The sequence below is a fragment of the Ammodytes marinus genome, assembly GCF_949987685.1.
Source record: "Ammodytes marinus genome assembly, chromosome: 16".
Classification (NCBI taxonomy): domain Eukaryota; kingdom Metazoa; phylum Chordata; class Actinopteri; order Uranoscopiformes; family Ammodytidae; genus Ammodytes; species Ammodytes marinus.
The window spans coordinates 1,342,843-1,363,428 of record NC_137220.1 but is presented as its reverse complement, the minus strand read 5'-3'; the positions used below and the strand labels follow the sequence as shown (position 1 = coordinate 1,363,428).

The 20,586-nt window shown below is 43.1% G+C and overlaps 2 protein-coding genes across 2 annotated transcripts; both read right to left on the bottom strand.

Moving 5' to 3' along the window:
• Window positions 1-257: 257 nt before the first annotated feature.
• LOC307262868 (uncharacterized protein) lies at window positions 258-7,933 on the bottom strand. The gene is made up of 3 exons (XM_080043874.1): window positions 7,923-7,933; window positions 4,981-5,101; window positions 258-1,796 (listed from the first exon to the last, which is right to left on the bottom strand). The coding sequence occupies exons 2-3, from the start codon at window positions 5,096-5,098 to the stop codon at window positions 757-759; spliced, it is 1,158 nt and encodes a 385-aa protein (XP_079900000.1). The 5' UTR covers window positions 5,099-5,101; window positions 7,923-7,933; the 3' UTR covers window positions 258-756.
• Window positions 7,934-9,650: 1,717 nt separating this feature from the next.
• On the bottom strand, window positions 9,651-16,027 carry LOC307263335 (uncharacterized protein). Its single transcript, XM_080044468.1, has 3 exons — window positions 16,013-16,027; window positions 15,311-15,430; window positions 9,651-11,977 (listed from the first exon to the last, which is right to left on the bottom strand). Exons 2-3 carry the CDS (start codon window positions 15,426-15,428, stop codon window positions 11,079-11,081), a joined length of 1,017 nt encoding a protein of 338 aa, XP_079900594.1. The 5' UTR covers window positions 15,429-15,430; window positions 16,013-16,027; the 3' UTR covers window positions 9,651-11,078.
• Window positions 16,028-20,586: the final 4,559 nt, after the last annotated feature.

Here is a 20,586-nt window from a genome sequence, read left to right as displayed (position 1 = left end):
ACTAGAGCACTGTGATGAGATATGACAGAATATTAGACTTTGTTGTCTTCTGTGCGTAAAAATTTGGTTTAACAATAAAAACACAGAACACAGAACAATAGACAGAAATACAGAAATTAAACGTGAAAAAGGAACCACTCTGATGGACAAAGTCAAATCCTTTATTTCCATTGAGAAATCTAATAACTTTGAAAATCTCAAAACATGTCAAAATATATTTACAGAAGTCTTAATAAGCTCCGACTGTGTAAGTCATGTGAACAGAAAAGGTAAAGGGATTCTTTGAGAACAGTTAACAGTCAATCAAGGGGCTCAAGGGAAAATCTGAAATGACCCTAGAAATTCAATTGACAGAAGCTTTTAATGAGTGGAATAGAGAACTTCTGTGAGGATTTTAACGGTATTTATATGCATCCGCGCAAGTCAAAAATATAGCTGTCATTAAATTTAGTTCTAAGTGATATTAAAAGGTCTTAAATTTGATTTTGATGAAAACCCTGGTGGTACTCTAGCAGACTAAACAAGGTCATTCCCAACATTTGATAAAATGGAAAATTACAAAAACAGGTTGTGTTAAATTATATCATCTCATAACGAACCAAGGCCCCTGAATCAAATTGAATTGAAGTCATGTCAGGGCAGACTTTGTGACTCTGTGAATATTGTATCATTGTCCAATGAATCTAAAATCATATCGCTATGAAACCAGAGATTTACACAACAAGTAAATAACTGTCTTCCACATGAACCACAGTACTACGGCTTCTCCCCCGTGTGTGTCCTTGTGTGACCATTGAGGTTGGAGCGCTGACTGAACAATTCCCCACAAATGTCACAGTGATACGGCTTCTCCCCCGTGTGTGTCCTCATGTGCCTATTGAGGTGGGAGCTATGACTGAACGATTCCCCACAAATGTCACAGTGATACGGCTTCTCCCCCGAGTGGTTCCTCATGTGAACAATGAGGTTGGAGCTATGACTGAACCCTTTCCCACAAACGTCACAGTGGTGCGGCTTCTCCCCTGTGTGTGTCCTTGTGTGTATGATCAGGTCGTGTTTCCTGAGAAATGTCTTCCCACAGTCTCGACACTTAAAGTCTTTAGTTCCTGTGTGTATCTTGGAATGGTTCCATAGACTGCCCCTGCTGGAGAACCTCTTGCCACAAACCTTACAAACCAGGTTTTCAGTTTGAGTTTCCTCCAAATGACTGAGGAGCTTCTTCTCAGACTCGCTCGTCCTCTTGTGGGATTTCATGTGCTCTGTTAAATGACACATGTAACGGAAACCCCGTCCACACATGGGACAAGTCATGCTGTTTTTTTTACTTCTGGCAGAAGACTCTCTGTCGGGCAGCGCTGCCTGGACCTTCTCTTTTGCTTTTCCACTTTGTCTTTGTGGAGCCTTCAATTTCTGTGTTCTTGTATTTTTCTGCGGCCCTTTTCCCTCATCGCTGCCGTAGTTGTCGCTCTCGGCCACAGAGAAGTCTGAAGTAAGGAGCAACTGTTCATTGTAGTCTGGTGTTACTGGCTGATCTCTCTCTTCTTTCACAGATTCAGGAAAGGGAAGAACGACCTCCTGTGTTTGACCGTCATCCAAAAGTTGTTCCTCCGGCTCCTCTTTTACCTCTAAGCTGAAACCAAGCGAGCACTGGTTCCCGTGGCTGTTTTCTGTAATGGTGTCAGAAAGGCCTGGGGGCTCAGATGGGTCATGGTTAAACTCTTCTTTGATGGAGGGTTGTGTTGAAGTCTCCTCTCCGGCCAGAGCAGCAGCACTGTTGGTCAACGAAGGTAGTGTAGCTACAGGAGGAGATAGAAGCAGAAGTCACTCAATAGGCCACTTTACCTGACTGGATAAAATCAATAGAGTATTTATCTACAGCACTTAAGTTAAAGTCATTTTAAGCAAAAGGATAGAAAGTTAAAACGATAGTTACATATGTAACTACGGTTCTATGATTCTGGGTGACCACCAGAGGCGGTGCATCAGGGGATGATTCTCTCCATCTTGCGCATGCGCAGGTTGAGTAATTATACCAACAAAGTCACTCGTGACACATTGGTGACCCGGGAATATCTATCTATTCCAGAAATCACCAGAAGATCTGTTCCAACTGGATCTTCTCGCTCAAGACCACATCCACAATCCAGTGGGAGAGTCTGTTTGGACAGAGCAGCCCCTTCCGTGCGACCCCCGTAACAGACAAAGAGGTTATTTGTCTTAAACAAGTTGGTTGCCACTTCAACATATGCCCTAAGCGTCAGCAGCTCAAATGGGAGTAGACTTAAGGACCAGGGGCCGTATTCACAAAACATTTTATCTTAGCGCTAAGAGTACTCCTAAGGAGCACTAAAAGTTCTTAGTAAGGAGTCATTTCTTAAAACCTATTCACAAAGCTGCTAAGACCAACTTTTACTAAGGAATGGGAGGGACTCCTAAGCTAAGACTACGGTGTTGACCCTGTTGCTATGGATGATGTCATGTTCATACCTTCTATGCCCACAGTGATTGGCTGAGAGGGAATGAGAGCTAAGACTGAATTTATGATGTGGGAGATATCCATATTGTGTCGCTGTATTAAAGTAAAGAGTTTTTATATACAATTATTGACAAGTGACACTGATTTAACATGAAACCAAGATACTGCAGGGTTTCCCACACATTCGTTCACAATTAACCTACAATAGCGCCACATAGGTCTATTCATTTTAAATTTTACAATGATTTGAATCGGAAAAAATATACTCATTGAACAGCTGCACGCCATGCACTCTCACTGTATATCTCTCAACGGCGGACTATGCAGCAATAGTCAGACAGCGACGAGCCGGGAAATTCACCATTTAGAAACAACAGCCGGCGAAATCGTAAAGTACATGCGGAAGGAAAAAGGCGAGACGCGCAACTATACAGTAGCGGATCTGTGGAATGGAGGAGATGCTGCGAAGCGCCACATATAGGCCTCTAGTAGGAAATTAAACCCAAACGTGACACCAACAGTAACTTTCAGTGCACCGTAAACCCAAAGCAACTGCAGGAAAAGGAACTTAATAAATATTTTTTATATTAATATAAATGTGTCTATACTTTCTAAATATAGCTTTACTAAGATCATTAAACCCTTACAGCTATTAAAGGTACCTTTTGTAAAGCTCACTAGCATTAAATCTCTCCAAAACACCATCAAATGTTTGTCTGTGATTTACTCTTAGTGACTTAGGAGGCCTCTCGAGCTTTTCATAGATTTAAGAGCTAGTTTTAGCACTAAAATGCTTTGTGAATTACACTTATCTTAAAAAGTTAGGAGTCCTAAAATTAGGAGTGAAACGCCCCTTATATTTGAGAGTTACTCATAAATCAGCACGTTAGGACCTACTCTTAGCCTTAAAATGTTTTGTGAATACGGCCCCTGAGGACTACCAGCAAGTCCCATGATGGAGCCTCAGGGGTCGTGGTGGTTGAAGCCTCTGGGCTCCTTCAGAAACTGCTGACTAGGTAGAGGGACCGTCTGGTTGTCCACCCTCTGAGATCACGGCCACCTAGCTCCAGGTAACTCACAACCCAACATGGTGTAAGGTTTCTCTCGGTAAAGTTGACAGAGCTTCATCAAACCCCAGACTTGGCAGGGCCATACGCACGGCTGGTCAAACAGTGTCACTGCCGGACACTGACCCTCCAGCCGAGCTGCCCGCCTGTGAAGAGATTACAACATGCAGCTGTGGACAGCATGTCATCCTCTGAGTAAGAAGGATGCGCAGCCGCAGCCGGTATACCATGAGCTGGTTGGGGGTTTTGTAGGGCTTAAATCTGAGCAAACTGATTTGAAAGAGTATCCACTACAGGATATCCAAAATGTCAACATTATGGGACTTCCCGAGGGTCCACCAGCTGCAGAGGCGTCTGGTGCCACTAGGACCAACACCCGAAGGGGGCAACCCTGGTCCGCCCTCCACTTCAGCCAACCTAACAAGCCTCAGTGCATGAGGCATGGAACTATTATGCATGGGCGTTTAACATGTCAGCAAAAATTAATTATGTCAAGCCAACTTTAGGCGTGAGCGCCCAAGTCACGTTGTGACTCAGCGACGATGACTATCGGAAAAACCAAGCAGCTGCCGGAAATTAATTAGTAGCAACCGGGCTTCAGGCGAAAGCACCAACGCAACGGTCCAACAGCCCTAATAGTAACAGTGACGGCGACTTTAGGAAAACATAAGCCGACCACTGGCGAGCCAATACCGGTATGCAACAGGCTTTAGGTGATAGCACCCGAGCACGGGGCGACACGGTGCAACGGTGAAAAACTAAGCTGTCGACGGGCAAGCCTCTTAAATTAAAGTAATATACACCACCAGGATTAACACAGCGGGGAGGTTAGCTGCCGCGCTAGCCGAAATCACAACAGCAAGTCACAGCCTCTGGTGGACGAAGTGGTAAAACCAGTTGAGGCACCAACGCTTGGGTTACGAGGCTACAAGCGACGAGCTAATACAAATCTTGTTTGTCGTTGACCTTCTATTTAATTCGCTACCGCAACAAGATTCAGTTGGAACAGATCCTCTGGTGATTTCAGGAGTATATAGATATTCCGGGTTCACCAATGTGTCACAGTGACTTTGTCGTTATAATATCTCGACATGCGCTTGCGCGAGATGGAAACATCCAGTGCTGAAGCACCGCCTCTGGTCAGTAGGAATAGAATAGAACTGGAACTAGAGTGAATCCTGGATGACTATATATCCGTCTTGTGCAGTTCAAGACCCTTTACCAACACAGTCCCTTGCGACACTCACATGACAGTAGGAAGGATACATCTTCCAGGCTATTCAGAACCCTAACCTGCAGTATGGAGCAGGGAGACAGGCTAACCTGCAGTATGGAGCAGGGAGACAGACTAACCTGCAGTATGGAGCAGGGAGACAGACTAACCTGCAGTATGGGAGACAGGCTAACCTGCAGTGTGTAGCAGGGAGACAGACTAACCTGCAGTGAGGAGCAGCGAGTCCGGGTCAGCCAGCCTGATGGTTCTCTCCACCTCCCAGAGAATCTCGTCGGCCGCCGCCAGCAGCCGCTGCTGGATGAAGGACCTGAGCTGGAACATTGTCTGAAACAAGGACAATGTTTGTTCTTTGAAGATTGTATTTTTTTAGGCTTTTTTATACTATTTATTGTGTGAGCATTGTTTTAAGAGGCTACATAAGCAAATTCTGTTGTATGGTTCTACTGCACAATGACAAATAAAGTATATATTCTATTCTATGTCTGAGTGGATCAGATGCAGAACACAGACCCAATCACACTTTATATAAATGATTAGTCAGGATTTACAGTAGGAAAACAGACAGTGAAAAGCAACATATAAAAATATGAAAATAAATTAAATTATAGGGGAGAACGGGGTAATCTGAGCCACTTTTTACATTTGCTCCCCTCTAAGCGAGCTAAAATGATTTATCACTCAAATTTACACATTTCCCATTAATTCAGGATGTTTCCTAGAAATGGGCATTAGCAGAATTTTTTCAAGACAAAGGGCAGTGAAAATAGGATTGTTTTAAATAAACTAATCCACTTACTTTTTCCACTCTGAAACTACCATGACAACACATATTGTAACAGTAAGAATCCTGAAAGCTAGCCACACATTCCAGAACTAATGTCGGACTAGTAAAAGAATGATGGGGTTTGGTCAACTAAGCAAAGCAAACACTTGAAAGTAACACTGAACAAAATCAAATACAACACATTATAATTCAAAAGGTTTTAATAAGATTCAAATGAAAGATAGAACCAGTTAGATTAGAACACAGTCTGGGGGTCAGAACACAGGACCCTTAGAGCCAGCTAGTGTCTGGGGGCCAAAGCACAGGAAAATCAGAACCAGCGAGAACAGCCTGGGACTCAGAACACAGGGGAAGACCCAACTGGAATATAACATCAGCCTGTCATACTCTACAACTAGGCCTACTCTACATTCCAGCCCTGAAGGTTACGGGGAAAGATGAGAAGGTGCTCTTTCCGTGTGGTTGCCCCAGGTCGTCTTCCTGGTGTATTTCCTTGGCATGATGGCTTTTCTACAATGTGTATGACATTAAAATAAAACATATGTCATGTAATATTACATTAAAATATGCTTAAGACTAAACTTAACTTGTGCCTCATGGTGGGGGAAAGTGAGACAGTGGCTCACTTTCCCCCACCACCACAATTTGAGAAAAAACTACCTCTCTTAGCATTTCAGGCTAATCTTCAGTTATCAGTATCACATGGTTTCATATGTTGGTAGTTCATCAACACGTATGATCGAAGTTTTTCTACGTGAATACATTTGCTTTGGCACAACAGTTGATTAAGTTGACAGCAAGAAAATTTACTTTTACATGCAAAATACCTATTTTGGTGAAAAAAACATGCTTACCACAGCACCATGAGGTCCTCTCTTTCAGGGCCATGGGGAAATGAGAGGGGCTTGAAAACATATCTCACATGACCAAAAATGTTTTCCGTTGCCTAGATACAGGGGGTGGCTCACATTACCCGATGCCTCAGATTCCCCCGTTCTCCCCTATGCTTAATTCAATTTACTGCATTTGTTACACATGTAAATACCACCAGCAGTAATATTTCCCATTGAACGGACATAACATTCAGACATGCATGAGCCAACCGAATCATGGCTAAAGCAAGCCAGGATAACCAAAATATCCCGGCTTAATCCCTTATCTTGGTTTAGTGCAATAGGCCCCGGTTCCGTATGGGTGAAGTATTCCTTTAAGTGCAATAGGCTTAGGTTCCGCATTCCCTTGTTCGCAAACAAACACACGGGGCCTATCCGAAAACTTTTTTTTGCATAGGAAATTTCCTTTCCTATCGAGATGAACCGGAAGTACTCGGCGGATAGGTGATCCGAATTCTCCAAATGCTTAGGAAAGGCATAGGAAAGGAGCCTCGATTCATCCTTTAACCCTCCTTTAGCATAGGTTACTCCTGACCAACCTATGCTAAAGGAAAGGAGATAGTGGTGTCCCATAATCCTTTACGGCGGCAAGATTTAAAGCAACAGGCCACCGCCGGAGTTTACCGACTCTACACGAATACGAACGAGAGGTAAAACAGAAGAGAGGAGAGGAGAAGAGAGGAAGATTTAACTCGGCTAAAACAAAATACCCCCCCCCCCCCCACACACACACACACACACACACACACACACACACAGGCTAAAGATAATAAAGAACTCATAAAAGACCAACATCATAATAGTTATTTTCGTAGCACATAATTTACACCATAAGAAAATAAAATACCAACTTCACATTTAATGAAGTTACTGGGGGCAGTTCATTTCAACATCAACACAAGTGTAGCCTCTTTTTATTCCACATGTGAATTGGGATATATGGGAGTGATTCTCACTCTGTTGGCGACAACCTGATTAAAATCAATATGAAAAGAACGCATGGATCAAACGAGCGCTTGTTGTGGTTAATTTTCGGAGAATAGGCTATAGTGTAGTTTCACGCTAGTGACTCACGTCAGCAATACTCGCCGTCGCGCGATGACGTCGGTTAGGAAAAGTGGAGTCGAATTCATTTGAAACAGCGCTGTCCTTTCCTATGTTCGATAGGAAGCACCTTTCATCTCTCCTTAACCCCGATGACGTTTAGGGGTTAAGGTATAGGAAAGGAGGTTTATAGGTTAGGAGATTGGATTTTTCGGATAGGCCCATGGGGAAACCCTGTAGCACTCGGACGCACGTGTGTACAACACAACTCTTAAAATGTGTCTTTACGGAGAGTTGGTTGAAATGTCAGCGCTGCTCTGTGTTCACAGCTTTAATACTAACACATTACGTTCAACATTAAACATTTGAATTGTCTACAAAACTAATTACATGCTCAGATATGATGACAACAATAACAACATACCTTCTCTAGGTTGGCGCAGACTGAGCGACGCGCTGCATTAACGTCATATGACAGGGACATTTCTTAAAGAGACAGTACAGGTATAGGCCTCATATTTAAATTAACATTTGAGTTTGAACAGGTTACAGAATGTACCTTGAACAAAGCTTAAACGTATACTGGCTTCATGTTAATCAGTATTTGGTGAATTGTCAATCAAAATAAAGACATCATTTCACCCTGGTTACACTACCATCTGTTACATTCCCTGAGTTCCAATCCCCATACTTTCCTACTTTTTAGTACGCCAGAAAAAGATTTAGGATGTCCCAATACATGCACGTCAATTACAGTATGCTGAAAATACAGAAATGCCCAATTAATTCCAATAGCATTTTGCAGTATTCGTCGTTAATTTTGACATTTCTCAACACAATGAAAAAAAAATCTTCCTTATTTGATTTTTGTATCTCCCGTGGCCCTAAAACTCTTCTCTACTTTAGTATGTAGTGTAGTAAAAAGACTAAAACTCTTCTGTTCTTTAGTATGTAGTATAGTAAAAAGACTAAAACTCTTCTGTTCTTTAGTATGTAGTGTAGTAAAAAGACTAAAACTCTTCTGTTCTTTAGTATGTAGTGTAGTAAAAAGACTAAAACTCTTCTGTTCTTTAGTATGTAGTGTAGTAAAAAGACTAAAACTCTTCTGTTCTTTAGTATGTAGTGTAGTAAAAAGACTAAAACTCTTCTGTTCTTTAGTATGTAGTGTAGTAAAAAGACTAAAACTCTTCTGTTCTTTAGTATGTAGTGTAGTAAAAAGACAAAAACTCTTCTGTTCTTTAGTATGTAATGTAGTAAAAAGACTAAAACTCTTCTGTACTTTAGTATGTAATGTAGTAAAAAGACTAAAACTCTTCTGTACTTTAGTATGTAGTGTAGTAAAAAGAAACAGTATGAGATTTGGAACACAGGGCTTATTTCATGTACACCAGTCTTCTCATGGACCTATAAAGAGTCTTCTGGGGTCTTAGCTTACCTTCATTACCTTCAGTTCACACTGCTACATCAGGTTCAGGGGATCAAAATAAAGGTCCTCCATGCAGTTAAAAGAGGAAAGAGGAATAAACTAGAAACAAAATGAATACGTCACTCTTCATATCACAGCACAAACTAAAGACTCACGTTATGATTATTAAAGATATGTATAACTGCCATGAAATAAAAAATAAAATAAAAAAATTAATACATTTATTTTCTCTAAATCAAAATAGCTTAAAAATAATCAGAATTGTGTGTTTTATGAGTCAGACACTGACATTTTGGAACATTTAATTTTTTGTTTGCAGTTATTCTAACAAGTTTTTTGGGAACATTTTCAAAATTGGATTCCTGAAAAAGATACGGTCATCCAAATGAGAATTTCACGATTTTAAATTTGAAACAATAAAATGTGTGGCGCATATCGGCAGCTATTAAAAACATTGATCCCATCCAAATTCTAGAAAGAAATGCTAGAAAGTAGTCAAGCCACATTACGGGTAAGAAAAATCCACATACAAGCCTGTAGTAAATGACACATCGGTAGCTTTAGAATGAGCTGTTAGGACCAACTGAAGGACAACACTGGTGTTAATATTACAGCCAGGAAAAGATCACTAGAGCACCGTGATGAGATATGACAGAATATTAGACTTTATTGTCTTCTGTGCGTACAAATTTGGTTTAACAATAAAAACACAGAACACAAGGACGATAGACATAAATACAGAAATTAAACGTGAAAAACGAACCACTCTGATGGACAAAGTCAAATTGTTTATTTCCATTGAGAAATCTAATAACTTTGAAAATCTCAAAACATGTCAAAATATATTTACAGAAGTCTTAATAAGCTCAGACTGTGTAAGTAATGTGAACAGAAAAGGTAAAGGGATTCTTTGAGAACAGTTAACAGTCAATCAAGGGGCTCAAGGGAAAATCTGAAATGACCCTAGGAATTCATTTGACTGAGGCCGTGTCTGAACTGCCATACTAGTGTCCTACATCCTACATACTAATGCATACTCTCTACTCAAAGATCGATTGTGTATGCGAGCTGCGTCTAAACGTTCTCAGTTGAAGTATACTCAAGCAATGAAGAATTTCTTCTTCTTCTTATAAGATTCAGGCAGTTTAGACACTGTTAAGCTTATAACCGCCCTCTACAGGTTAGATATTGAACTGGACTTTTACAGTCCTGTGTTCATCATCTGTGTTTTAGACCTCTTGTTTTATAATAATGATGTTTTGAGGCGGAGGATCCCTCCGACGCTCTCTGTCCGGCTCATCAGCACTCAGCTGTCTGTGAGTTGAGCTGGACGAGCCGCGGTGTGTGGAACAGCGATCTGTTCTAATCTCTCTCCACTATCAGACTCACAACACTCATTTCACTTAGTGACTCTAATGTTGTTAGGTATTTATCTTCATCTCTTATCTATTGTAAGAGTGCATGAATGACTGCACGTACAGTTGTCAGATCACGGAACCCCAAACAATGTTGTTGCCTAGCAACTTGCTCGAAAATATTTCATTTTCCTGGGCGGGTAGAATTGACCCAGTGCATTGTGGGGCGGTTGAGTAGGAAAAGTATACAATCGATTCATACCCAAAATCTTCCCGGAAGTTAGTACTCATCCGGGAATTTCTCACATACCCAAACTCGCATACCCAACCGTCACATACTCAAATTGAAGTCAAAATGAGTATGAGTAGGACGTTAGTATGGCAGTTCAGACACGGCCTAAAGCTTTTAATGACTGGAATAGAGAATTTCTGTGAGGATTTTAACGGTATTTATATGCATCAGCGCAAGTCAAAAATATAGCTGTCATTAAATTTAGTTCTAAGTGATATTAAAAGGTCTTAAATTTGATTTTGAAAATCCTGGTGGTACTCTAGCAGACTAAACAAGGTCATTCCCAACATTTTGATGAAATTGGAAAATTATAAAAACAGGTAGTGTTAAATTATATCATCTCATACCGATCGCAGGCCCCTGAATCAAATTGAATTGAAGTCATGTCAGGGCAGACTTTGTGACTGTGAATATTGTATCATTGTCCAATGAATCTAAAATCATATCGTGATGAAACCAGCGATTTACACAACAAGTAAATAACTGTCTTCCACATGTCCGACATTACTACGGCTTCTCCCTCCTGTGGGTCCTCATGTGAGTATTGAGGTGGGAGCTCTGACTGAACGCTTTCCCACAAATGTCACAGTGGTACGGCTTCTCCCCTGTGTGTGTCCTTGTGTGTATGATCAGTTCCACTTTCTGGATGAATGTCTTCCCACAGTCTTGACACTCAAAATCTTTAATCCCTGTGTGTATCTTGTAATGCAGCCGTAGGCTGCCCTTGCAGGAGAACCTCTTGCCACAAACCGTACAAACCAGGTTTTCATTTTGAGTTCCCTCCAAATGACTGAGGAGCTTCTTCTTGGACTTGCTCGTACTCTCGTGGGATTTCATGTGCTGTCTTAAATCAAACGTGTAACGGAAACCCCATCCACACACAGGACAAGTCCTGCTGTTTTTTTTACTTCTGGCAGAAGACTCTCTGTCGGGCAGCGCTGCCTGGACATTTTTTTTTTTCTCTTTTGCTTTTCCACTTTGTGTTTGGAGAACCTTCAAATTCGATGTCCTTGTATTTTTCTGCAACCCTTTTCCCTCCACCCACTCTTCATCACTGCCGTAGTTGTCGCTCTCGGCCACAGAGAAGTCTGAAGCAAAGAGCGAATCTTCATTGTAGTCTGGTGTTACTGGCTGATCTCTCTCTTCTTTCACAGATTCAGGAAAGGGAAGAACGACCTCCAGTATTTGACCGTCATCCACAAGTTGTTCCTCCGGCTCCTCTTTTAACTCTAAGCTGAAACCAAGCGAGCTCTGGTTCCCGTGGCTGTTTTCTGTATTTATAATGGAGTGAGAAAGGCCTGGGGGCTCAGATGGGTCATGGTTAAACTCTTCTTTGATGGAGGGTTGTGTTGAAGTCTCCTCTACGGCCAGAGCAGCAGCACTGTTGGTCAACGAAGGTAGTGTAGCTACAGGAGGAGATAGAAGCAGAAGTCACTCAATAGGCCACTTTACCTGACTATTACTGGATCAAATCAATAGATATTTATCTACAGCACTTAAGTTAAAGTCATTTTAAGCAAAAGGATAGAAGGTTAAAACGATAGTTACATATGTAACTACGGTTCTATGAATTCTGGGTGACCACCAGAGGCGGTGCATCAGGGGATGATTCCATCTTGCGCAAGCGCAGGTCGAGTAATTATACCAACAAAGTCACAAGTGACACATGGTGACACGGGAATATGTGTATATTCCAGAAATCACCAGACGACCAGTTCTAACAGGATCTTCTCGTGGAATCTGAGAAGTCTGAGGGACAGAGAACTCTGGCGGTCATCCGGAATTCATAGAACCGTAGTTATATACGTAACTATCGTTCTATTTTCATTCTTACTTACCGTCAGAGGCTTTAGCACTGGATGACTTAAACCAAAAAGAAAGGTCACAAAGAGTTCTCATCAATTAAGGGCTCAAAGCCATCATCGCAACATTTACTCTGTAGAACCACGCAACTTACATGATGAAGCCGCGGAGCAAATGTCCTGACGTGGAACCCGCTTCAAGGAAGCATTCAAGACCACAATCCATTGGGAGTGTGTCTGTTTGGACAGAGCAGCCCCTTCCCTGCGACCCCCGTAACAGACAAAGAGGTTATTTGTCTTAAACAAGCTGGTTGCCACTTCAACATATGCCCTAAGCGTCAGCAGCTCAAACGGGGGTAGACATAAGGACCTCAGGACAACTTGCAAGTCCCATGATGGAGCCTCAGGGGTCGTGGTGGTTGAAGCCTCTGGGCTCCTTCAGAAACTGCTGACTAGGTAGAGGGACCGTCCGGTTATCCACCCTCTGAGACCACGGCCACCTAGCTCCAGGTAACTCACAACCCAACATGGTGTAAGGTTGCTCTCTGTAAAGTTTTTTTTTTTTTTTAAAGATATTTTGGGCATTTTTATGCTTTATTTGATAGTGCAGAGAGACAGAGGTGAAATGGGGCAGAGAGGGGAGTGACATGCAGAGAACGACCGCGGGTGGGAATCGAACCCGGGTCTGCTGCTGGGCCCGGCCCGGGAGGGGGGGGGACGCTTTACCACCTGAGCTAAAGGCGCCCCCACTCTCGGTAAAGTTGACAGAGCTTCATCAAACTCCAGACTTGGCAGGGCCATACGCACGGCTGGTCAAACAGTGTCACTGCCGGACACTGACCCTCCAGCCGAGCTGCCCGCCTGTGAAGAGATTACAACACGCAGCTGTGGACAGCATGTCATCCTCTGAGTAAGAAGGATGCGCAGCCGCAGCTGGTATACCATGAGCTGGTTGGAGGTTTTGTAGGGCTTAAATCTGAGCAAACTGGTTTGAAAGAGTATCCACTACAGGATATCCAAAATGTCAACCTTACAGGACTTCCCGAGGGTCCACCAGCTGCCGAGGCGTCTGGTGCCACTAGGACCAATACCCGAAGGGGGCGACCCTGGTCCGCCCTCCACTTCAGCCAACCTAACAAGCCTCAGTGCATGAGGCATGAAACTATAGTCCATGCATGGGTGTTTAACATGTCAGCAAAAATGAATTATGTCAAGCCAACTTTAGGCGGGAGCGCCCAAGTCACGTTGTGACTGAGCAACGATGACTATCGGAAAAACCAAGCAGCTGCCGGCAAATTAATTAGTAGCAACCGGGCTTCAGGCGAAAGCACCAACGCAACGGTCCAACAGCCCTAATAGTAACAGTGACGGCGACTTTAGGAAAACCTAAGCCGACCACTGGCGAGCCAATACCGGTATGCAACAGGCTTTAGGTGATAGCACCCGAGCACGGTGCAACACGGTGCGACGGTGAAAAACTAAGCTGTCGACGGGCAAGCCTCTTAAATTAAAGTAATATACACCACCAGGATTAACACAGCGGGGAGGTTAGCTGCCGCACTAGCCGAAATCACAACAGCAAGTCACAGCCCCTGGTGGACGAAGTGGTAAAACCAGTTGAGGCACCAACGCTTGGGTTACGAGGCTACAAGCGACGAGCTAATACAAATCTTGTTCGTCGTTGACCTTCTATTTAATCCGCTACTGCAACAAGATCCAGTTGGAACAGATCCTCTGGTGATTTCAGGAGTATATAGATATTTCGGGTTCACCAATGTGTCACAGTGACTTTGTCGTTGTAATATCTCGACCTGCGCTTGCGCAAGATGGAATCACCCAGTGCTGAAGCACCGCCTCTGGTCAGTAGGAATAGAATAGAACTGGAACTAGAGTGAATCCTGGATGACTATATATCCGTCTTGTGCAGTTCAAGACCCTTTACCAACACAGTCCCTTGCGACACTCACATGACAGTAGGAAGGAAACATCTTCCAGGCTATTCAGAACCCTAACCTGCAGTATGGAGCAGGGAGACAGGCTAACCTGCAGTATGGAGCAGGGAGACAGGCTAACCTGCAGTATGGAGCAGGGAGACAGGCTAACCTGCAGTATGGAGCAGGGAGACAGACTAACCTGCAGTGAGGAGCAGGGAGACAGGCTAACCTGCAGTATGGAGCAGGGAGACAGGCTAACCTGCAGTGAGGAGCAGGGAGACAGGCTAACCTGCAGTATGGAGCAGGGAGACAGGCTAACCTGCAGTATGGAGCAGGGAGACAGGCTAACCTGCAGTATGGAGCAGGGAGACAGGCTAACCTGCAGTATGGAGCAGGGAGACAGGCTAACCTGCAGTGAGGAGCAGGGAGACAGGCTAACCTGCAGTATGGAGCAGGGAGACAGGCTAACCTGCAGTGAGGAGCAGGGAGACAGACTAACCTGCAGTATGGAGCAGGGAGACAGGCTAACCTGCAGTATGGAGCAGGGAGACAGACTAACCTGCAGTATGGAGCAGGGAGACAGGCTAACCTGTAGTGAGGAGCAGGGAGACAGGCTAACCTGCAGTATGGAGCAGGGAGACAGACTAACCTGCAGTGAGGAGCAGGGAGACAGACTAACCTGCAGTATGGAGCAGGGAGACAGGCTAACCTGCAGTATGGAGCAGGGAGACAGGCTAACCTGCAGTATGGAGCAGGGAGACAGGCTAACCTGCAGTGAGGAGCAGGGAGACAGACTAACCTGCAGTGAGGAGCAGGGAGACAGACTAACCTGCAGTATGGAGCAGGGAGACAGGCTAACCTGCAGTATGGAGCAGGGAGACAGGCTAACCTGCAGTATGGGAGACAGACTAACCTGCAGTGTGTAGCAGGCAGACAGACTAACCTGCAGTGAGGAGCAGGGAGACAGACTGACCTGCAGTGAGGAGCAGGGAGACAGACTGACCTGCAGTGAGGAGCATGGAGTCCGGGTCAGCCAGCCTGATGGTTCTCTCCACCTCCCAGAGAATCTCGTCGGCCGCTGCCAGCAGCCGCTGCTGGATGAAGGTCCTGAGCTGGAACATGTCTGAAAGGGGTCAAAGCATAGGAAAATCAGAACCAGCGAGAACAGCCTGGGACTCAGAACACAGGAGAAGACCCAACTGGATTACTTATACTCTACAACTAGGCCTACTCTACATTCCAGCCCTGAAGGTTACAGGGAAAGATGAGAAGGTGCTCTTTCCGTGTGGTTGCCCCAGGTCGTCTTCCTGGTGTATTTCCTTGGCATGATGGCTTTTATACAATGTGTATGACATTAAAATAAAACATTTGTCATGTAATATTACATTAAAATATGTTTAAGACTAAACTTAACTTGTGCCTCATGGTGGGGGAAAGTGAGACAGTGGCTCACTTTCCCCCACAGCATTTGGCTCACTTTCCCCCACCACCACAATTTGAGAAAAAACTACCTCTATTAGCATTTCAGGCTAATCTTCAGTTATCAGCATCACATGGTTTCATATGTTGGTAGTTCATCAACAGGTATGATAGAAGTTTTTCTACGTGAATACATTTGCTTTGGCACAACAGTTGATTAAGTTGACAGCAAGAAAATTTACTTTTACATGCAAAATACCTATTTTGGTGAAAAAAACATGCTTACCACAGCACCATGAGGTCCTCTCTTTCAGGGCCAAGGGGAAATGAGAGGGGCTTGAAAACATATATCTCACAAGACCACAAATGTTTTCCGTTGCCTAGATACAGAGGGTGGCTCACATTACCCGATGCCTCAGATTCCCCCGTTCTCCCCTATGCTTAATTCAATTTACTGCATTTTTTACACATGTAAATACCACCAGCAGTAATATTTCCCATTGAACGGACATAACATTCAGACATGCATGAGCCAACCGAATCATGGCTAAAGCGAGCCAGGATAACCAAAATATCCCGGCTTAATCCCTTATCTTGTAGGCCTTTCACACCAAAATGAACCAAGAGTCAGTTCCAGGCTGGTGTTGGGGTCAGTTCAAAACTGGTTACAGCCTTATCCCAGTTATGAACCGGTTGGTTTCACATCGACCGGAGACAGCCATGGAGCCGGCAAGAGAGCAACGTCATGACGTCACTGTAAACGTGTGTGTACGTCACCCGACGCCGCTGCTCTTGTGGCTAACGCTAAAGCTACCGCTAGCTTTAAGCACAACAACAGCGGCGAACACGTCTTATTTTTACACTTGTTGGCTCTCGCTTTGCTATCTTAAGCAAACAGGACCCATACAGCGTATTCTCGCCGGTCAATTTGATCGCTACATTCGGTAATTATGTTATGTTTACGTCTCGTAGTAGCGGTGTTTTTAAATATGGCGGGCATGAGGTTTGAGTTGCTCTGGTTGGTCAGGATAATCCCTCCCCCAACCGTTCGCGCAAGCAGTTCTTATCAAACCCTGCTCAATCCTGGGGTATGAGTTCCCCCGGTTTTTACGGCCCGGAGCAGGCTCTCTGGCGGTGTGAAACCAAAACACTGGCTCTAACTCCGAACAAGCCCAGAACTAGCTCCGATTTTGCGGCGGTGTGAAAGGCCTATTAGTTTAGTGCAATAGGCCCCGGTTCCGTATTCCCTTGTTCGCAAACAAACACACGGGGAAACCCTGTAGCACTCGGACGCGAACACAACTCTTAAAATGTGTCTTTACGGAGAGTTGGTTGAAATGTCAGCGCTGCTCTGTGTTCACAGCTTTAATACTAACACATTAAGTTCAATATTAAACATTTTAATTGTCTAAAAAACGAATTACATGCTCAGATATGATGACAACAATAGCAACATACCTTCTCTCTGTTAGGTTGGCGCAGACTGAGCAACGCGCTGCATTGACGTCATATAACAGGGACATTTCTTAAAGAGACAGTACAGGTATAGGCATAGACTAGGGGCCTATCCGAAAAGTCCAATCTCCTAACCTATAAGCCTCCTTTCCTATGCCTTAACCCCTAAACGTCATCGGGGTTAAGGAGAGATGAAAGGTGCTTCCTATCGAACATAGGAAAGGACAGCGCTGTTTCAAATGAATTCGACTCCACTTTTCCTAACCGACGTCATTGTGCGACGGCGAGTATTGCTGATGTGAGTCTAGCATGAAACTACACTATTCTCCGAAAATGGACTATAACAAGCGCTCGTTTGATCCATGCGTTCTTTTCATATTGATTTTAATCAGGTTGTCGCCAACAGAGTGAGAATCACTCCCATATATCCCAATTCACATGTGGAATAAAAAGAGGCTACACTTGTGTTGATGTTGAAATGAACTGCCCCCAGTAACTTCATTAAATGTGAAGTTGGTATTTTATTTTCTTATGGTGTAAATTATGTGCTACGAAAATAACTATTATGATGTTGGTCTTTTATGAGTTCTTTATTATCTTAATGGGGGAGGGGGGGGGTATTTTGTTTTAGCCGAGTTAAATCTTCCTCTCTTCTCTTCTCCTCTCTTCTGTTTTACCTCTCGTTTGTATTCGTGTAGAGTCGGTAAACTCCGGCGGTGGCCTGTTGCTTTAAATCTTGCCGCCGTAAAGGATTATGGGATACCACTATCTCCTTTCCTTTAGCATAGGTTGGTCAGGAGTAACCTATGCTAAAGGAGGGTTAAAGGATGAATCGAGGCTCCTTTCCTATGCCTTTCCTAAGCATTTGGAGAATTCGGATCACCTATCCGCCGAGTACTTCCGGTTCATCTCGATAGGAAAGGAATTTTCCTATGCAAAAAAAAGTTTTCGGATAGGCCCAAAGGATAGACGCCGCATTGGGCGTTGAGCGCGAGAAATGCGGGCGCCATCTTGGACCGGTCACACGTTCCACTCAGTGTAGTCTGTTTGGCAGGTGGAATGAACTGTCAGCCCATGTAATTAATCATATCTCATTAAATACCAAACTGATTTTCACGCGGTTTTCTTTGCTGCAAAGATCATACATGTAGCTAAGATACAGGGCACAAGTTTCGACGTGTTTTAATATTCATAGTGGGCTTAACAGTCATAGAAGATTCTGATATGATATAAGTAACCAGACGTCCGAGTCACACACTTCGTCCGGGAGGAGATTGAAACGGAGGATGTTTTTCTGCTTGGGGAACATATTGAGGAGACACAGTTTGGCATCGACAACCACCATTCCGACTTGTTGTCATTGGTTGTGTCTGTCTTTCACAAATTAAGGCTGCACCACATTGCCAAACTCGCCTCGCTTGAATTTCTCTTCGGAGTAAAATGCGATTGTAAGGATGGTTAACTTTATTTTATGCATTTGAGTATTATTGTTTGCTGTTGTTGTTTGATTTTCCCTTAATTTAATACTTTTGATTGCTGTGGTTTTGTATTGAATGTGTTTTTAAATGTAGCCTACCGCGCTGCAAGGCACGCATTGATTTCCTGTCTGTGTCTGAGGAACCAACTCGAGACTAGACTGAACTTGGTATTCCCCCCCTAGTAGGCTATAGAACATTGGACAACCAAGAAGACTTTGCTTTTAAATAATCCCGTCCTCTTTTAAGAGGCAATTGCCTAACAAGCTTGTGTTTTAAATTAGAGAAATAAAACATATTTTTACATGAACACTCATGTTGTCCTTCTCTTTTAATGAGATAGGCCTATTATATACACTGGTTTTTATTTATAGGCTATGACAGCTTTTAGCTTCAGTGCCCCCGACTCCTGGAACAACTTACAGCAACAAATTAAACTAAATACCTTCATATCCTTTAATCAATTTAAACAAACTATCTTAAATCTGCCAAACTCTACCTGTAACTGTTTTAATTAGGCTATATTGTACTTTCACCCATTTAATTTCATTTTAATTGCTGCCACTCTTCACCACTATGTAAATGTTTCAATTGTTTTTTTGTTTTTTCTTCTCTTCACCTGTTGTTGTGTATTTGATGTATTTGCATTGAATATTGTGTATGCATTGTTGTTTTTCCTTGGAATTTGTTTGAACTCGACACCATTGAAAATGAGGGTCACCCCTCAATTGGTCTCTCGAGGATAAATAAAAGTTAAATGAAAAATGAAAATGAAATTTAATGCCTTCATGGGAAACATCCACCCTTCATATGTACCATGCTCGACTACTCCTCCTAAATTGCCCCGAGCTAACTCCAGTTTAGGAATAACTGCCTTTTCATGTAGTGCCCCTAATTCATGGAACGCTCTGCAGAGCAATTTAAAAATGACTGCTCTTCCTACTCTTGGCTTATTTGAATCTATGATTTCTGAATTTTACACATCTGACTGTAACTGTTTTAGCTGAATTCATTGTTCATTTAGTATTTTATTTTTGCTCTTGTTTTGTATTTTGTATAGGCCTACTTTATTTAAATTAATATATTTTATCCTATTTTATTTCTGTTCTCTGTTTATGTTATCCCTGTGATTGTCTTTATTGTGTATGCTCGTCACTGTAAATGAATAAATATATTTATATATAGCCTAATCATATATTGTTAACTTATTAAAATAGCTGACTTTACTGCCCCTATCTGTTTCTGCTTCCCTTTTCGGGGGATGTTCCTCGTTTTGATCTCGGACGTCTGGTTACTTATATCATATCAGAATCTTCTATGACTGTTAAGCCCACTATGAATATTAAAACACGTCGAAACTTGTGCCCTGTATCTTAGCTACATGTATGATCTTTGCAGCAAAGAAAACCGCGTGAAAATCAGTTTGGTATTTAATGAGATATGATTAATTACATGCGCTGACAGTTCATTGCACCTGCCAAACAGACTACACTGAGTGGAACGTGTGACCGGTTCAAGATGGCGGCCGCATTTCTCGTCAGCGCCAATAGGCAGTAGCGGCCAACGCGGCGTCTATCCTTTATAATGTCTATGGGTATAGGCCTTAAATTAACATTGGAGTTTGAACAGGTTACAGAATGTACCTTGAACAAAGCTTAAACGTATACTGGCATCATGTTAATCAGTATTTGGTGAATATTTTAATCAAATTAGAATACCTCATTTCACCCTGGTTACACTACCATCTGTTACATTCCCTGAGTTCTAGTCCCCACACCTTCCTACTTTTTAGTATGCCAGAAAAAAATTTAGGTTGCGTTCCGAATTGCATACTTTCTACTATATAGTATGTCCCGATTCTTGTGGCCAGATTTACGATGGTTAGGTGCGTGTGTGTGTGTGTGTGTGTGTGTGTGTGTGTGTGTGTGTG

Bases quoted from the DNA above. Each gene is read 5' to 3' on its own strand.
- LOC307262868 (XM_080043874.1), bottom strand. From the start codon at position 5,098: ATGTTCCAGCTCAGGTCCTTCATCCAGCAGCGGCTGCTGGCGGCGGCC. The intron at 1,797-4,980 runs GTTAGTCTGTCT...CTCCTCCTGTAG, and splicing joins CTCGCTGCTCCTCACTGCAG to CTACACTACCTTCGTTGACC.
- LOC307263335 (XM_080044468.1), bottom strand. From the start codon at position 15,428: ATGTTCCAGCTCAGGACCTTCATCCAGCAGCGGCTGCTGGCAGCGGCC. The intron at 11,978-15,310 runs GTCAGTCTGTCT...CTCCTCCTGTAG, and splicing joins CTCCATGCTCCTCACTGCAG to CTACACTACCTTCGTTGACC.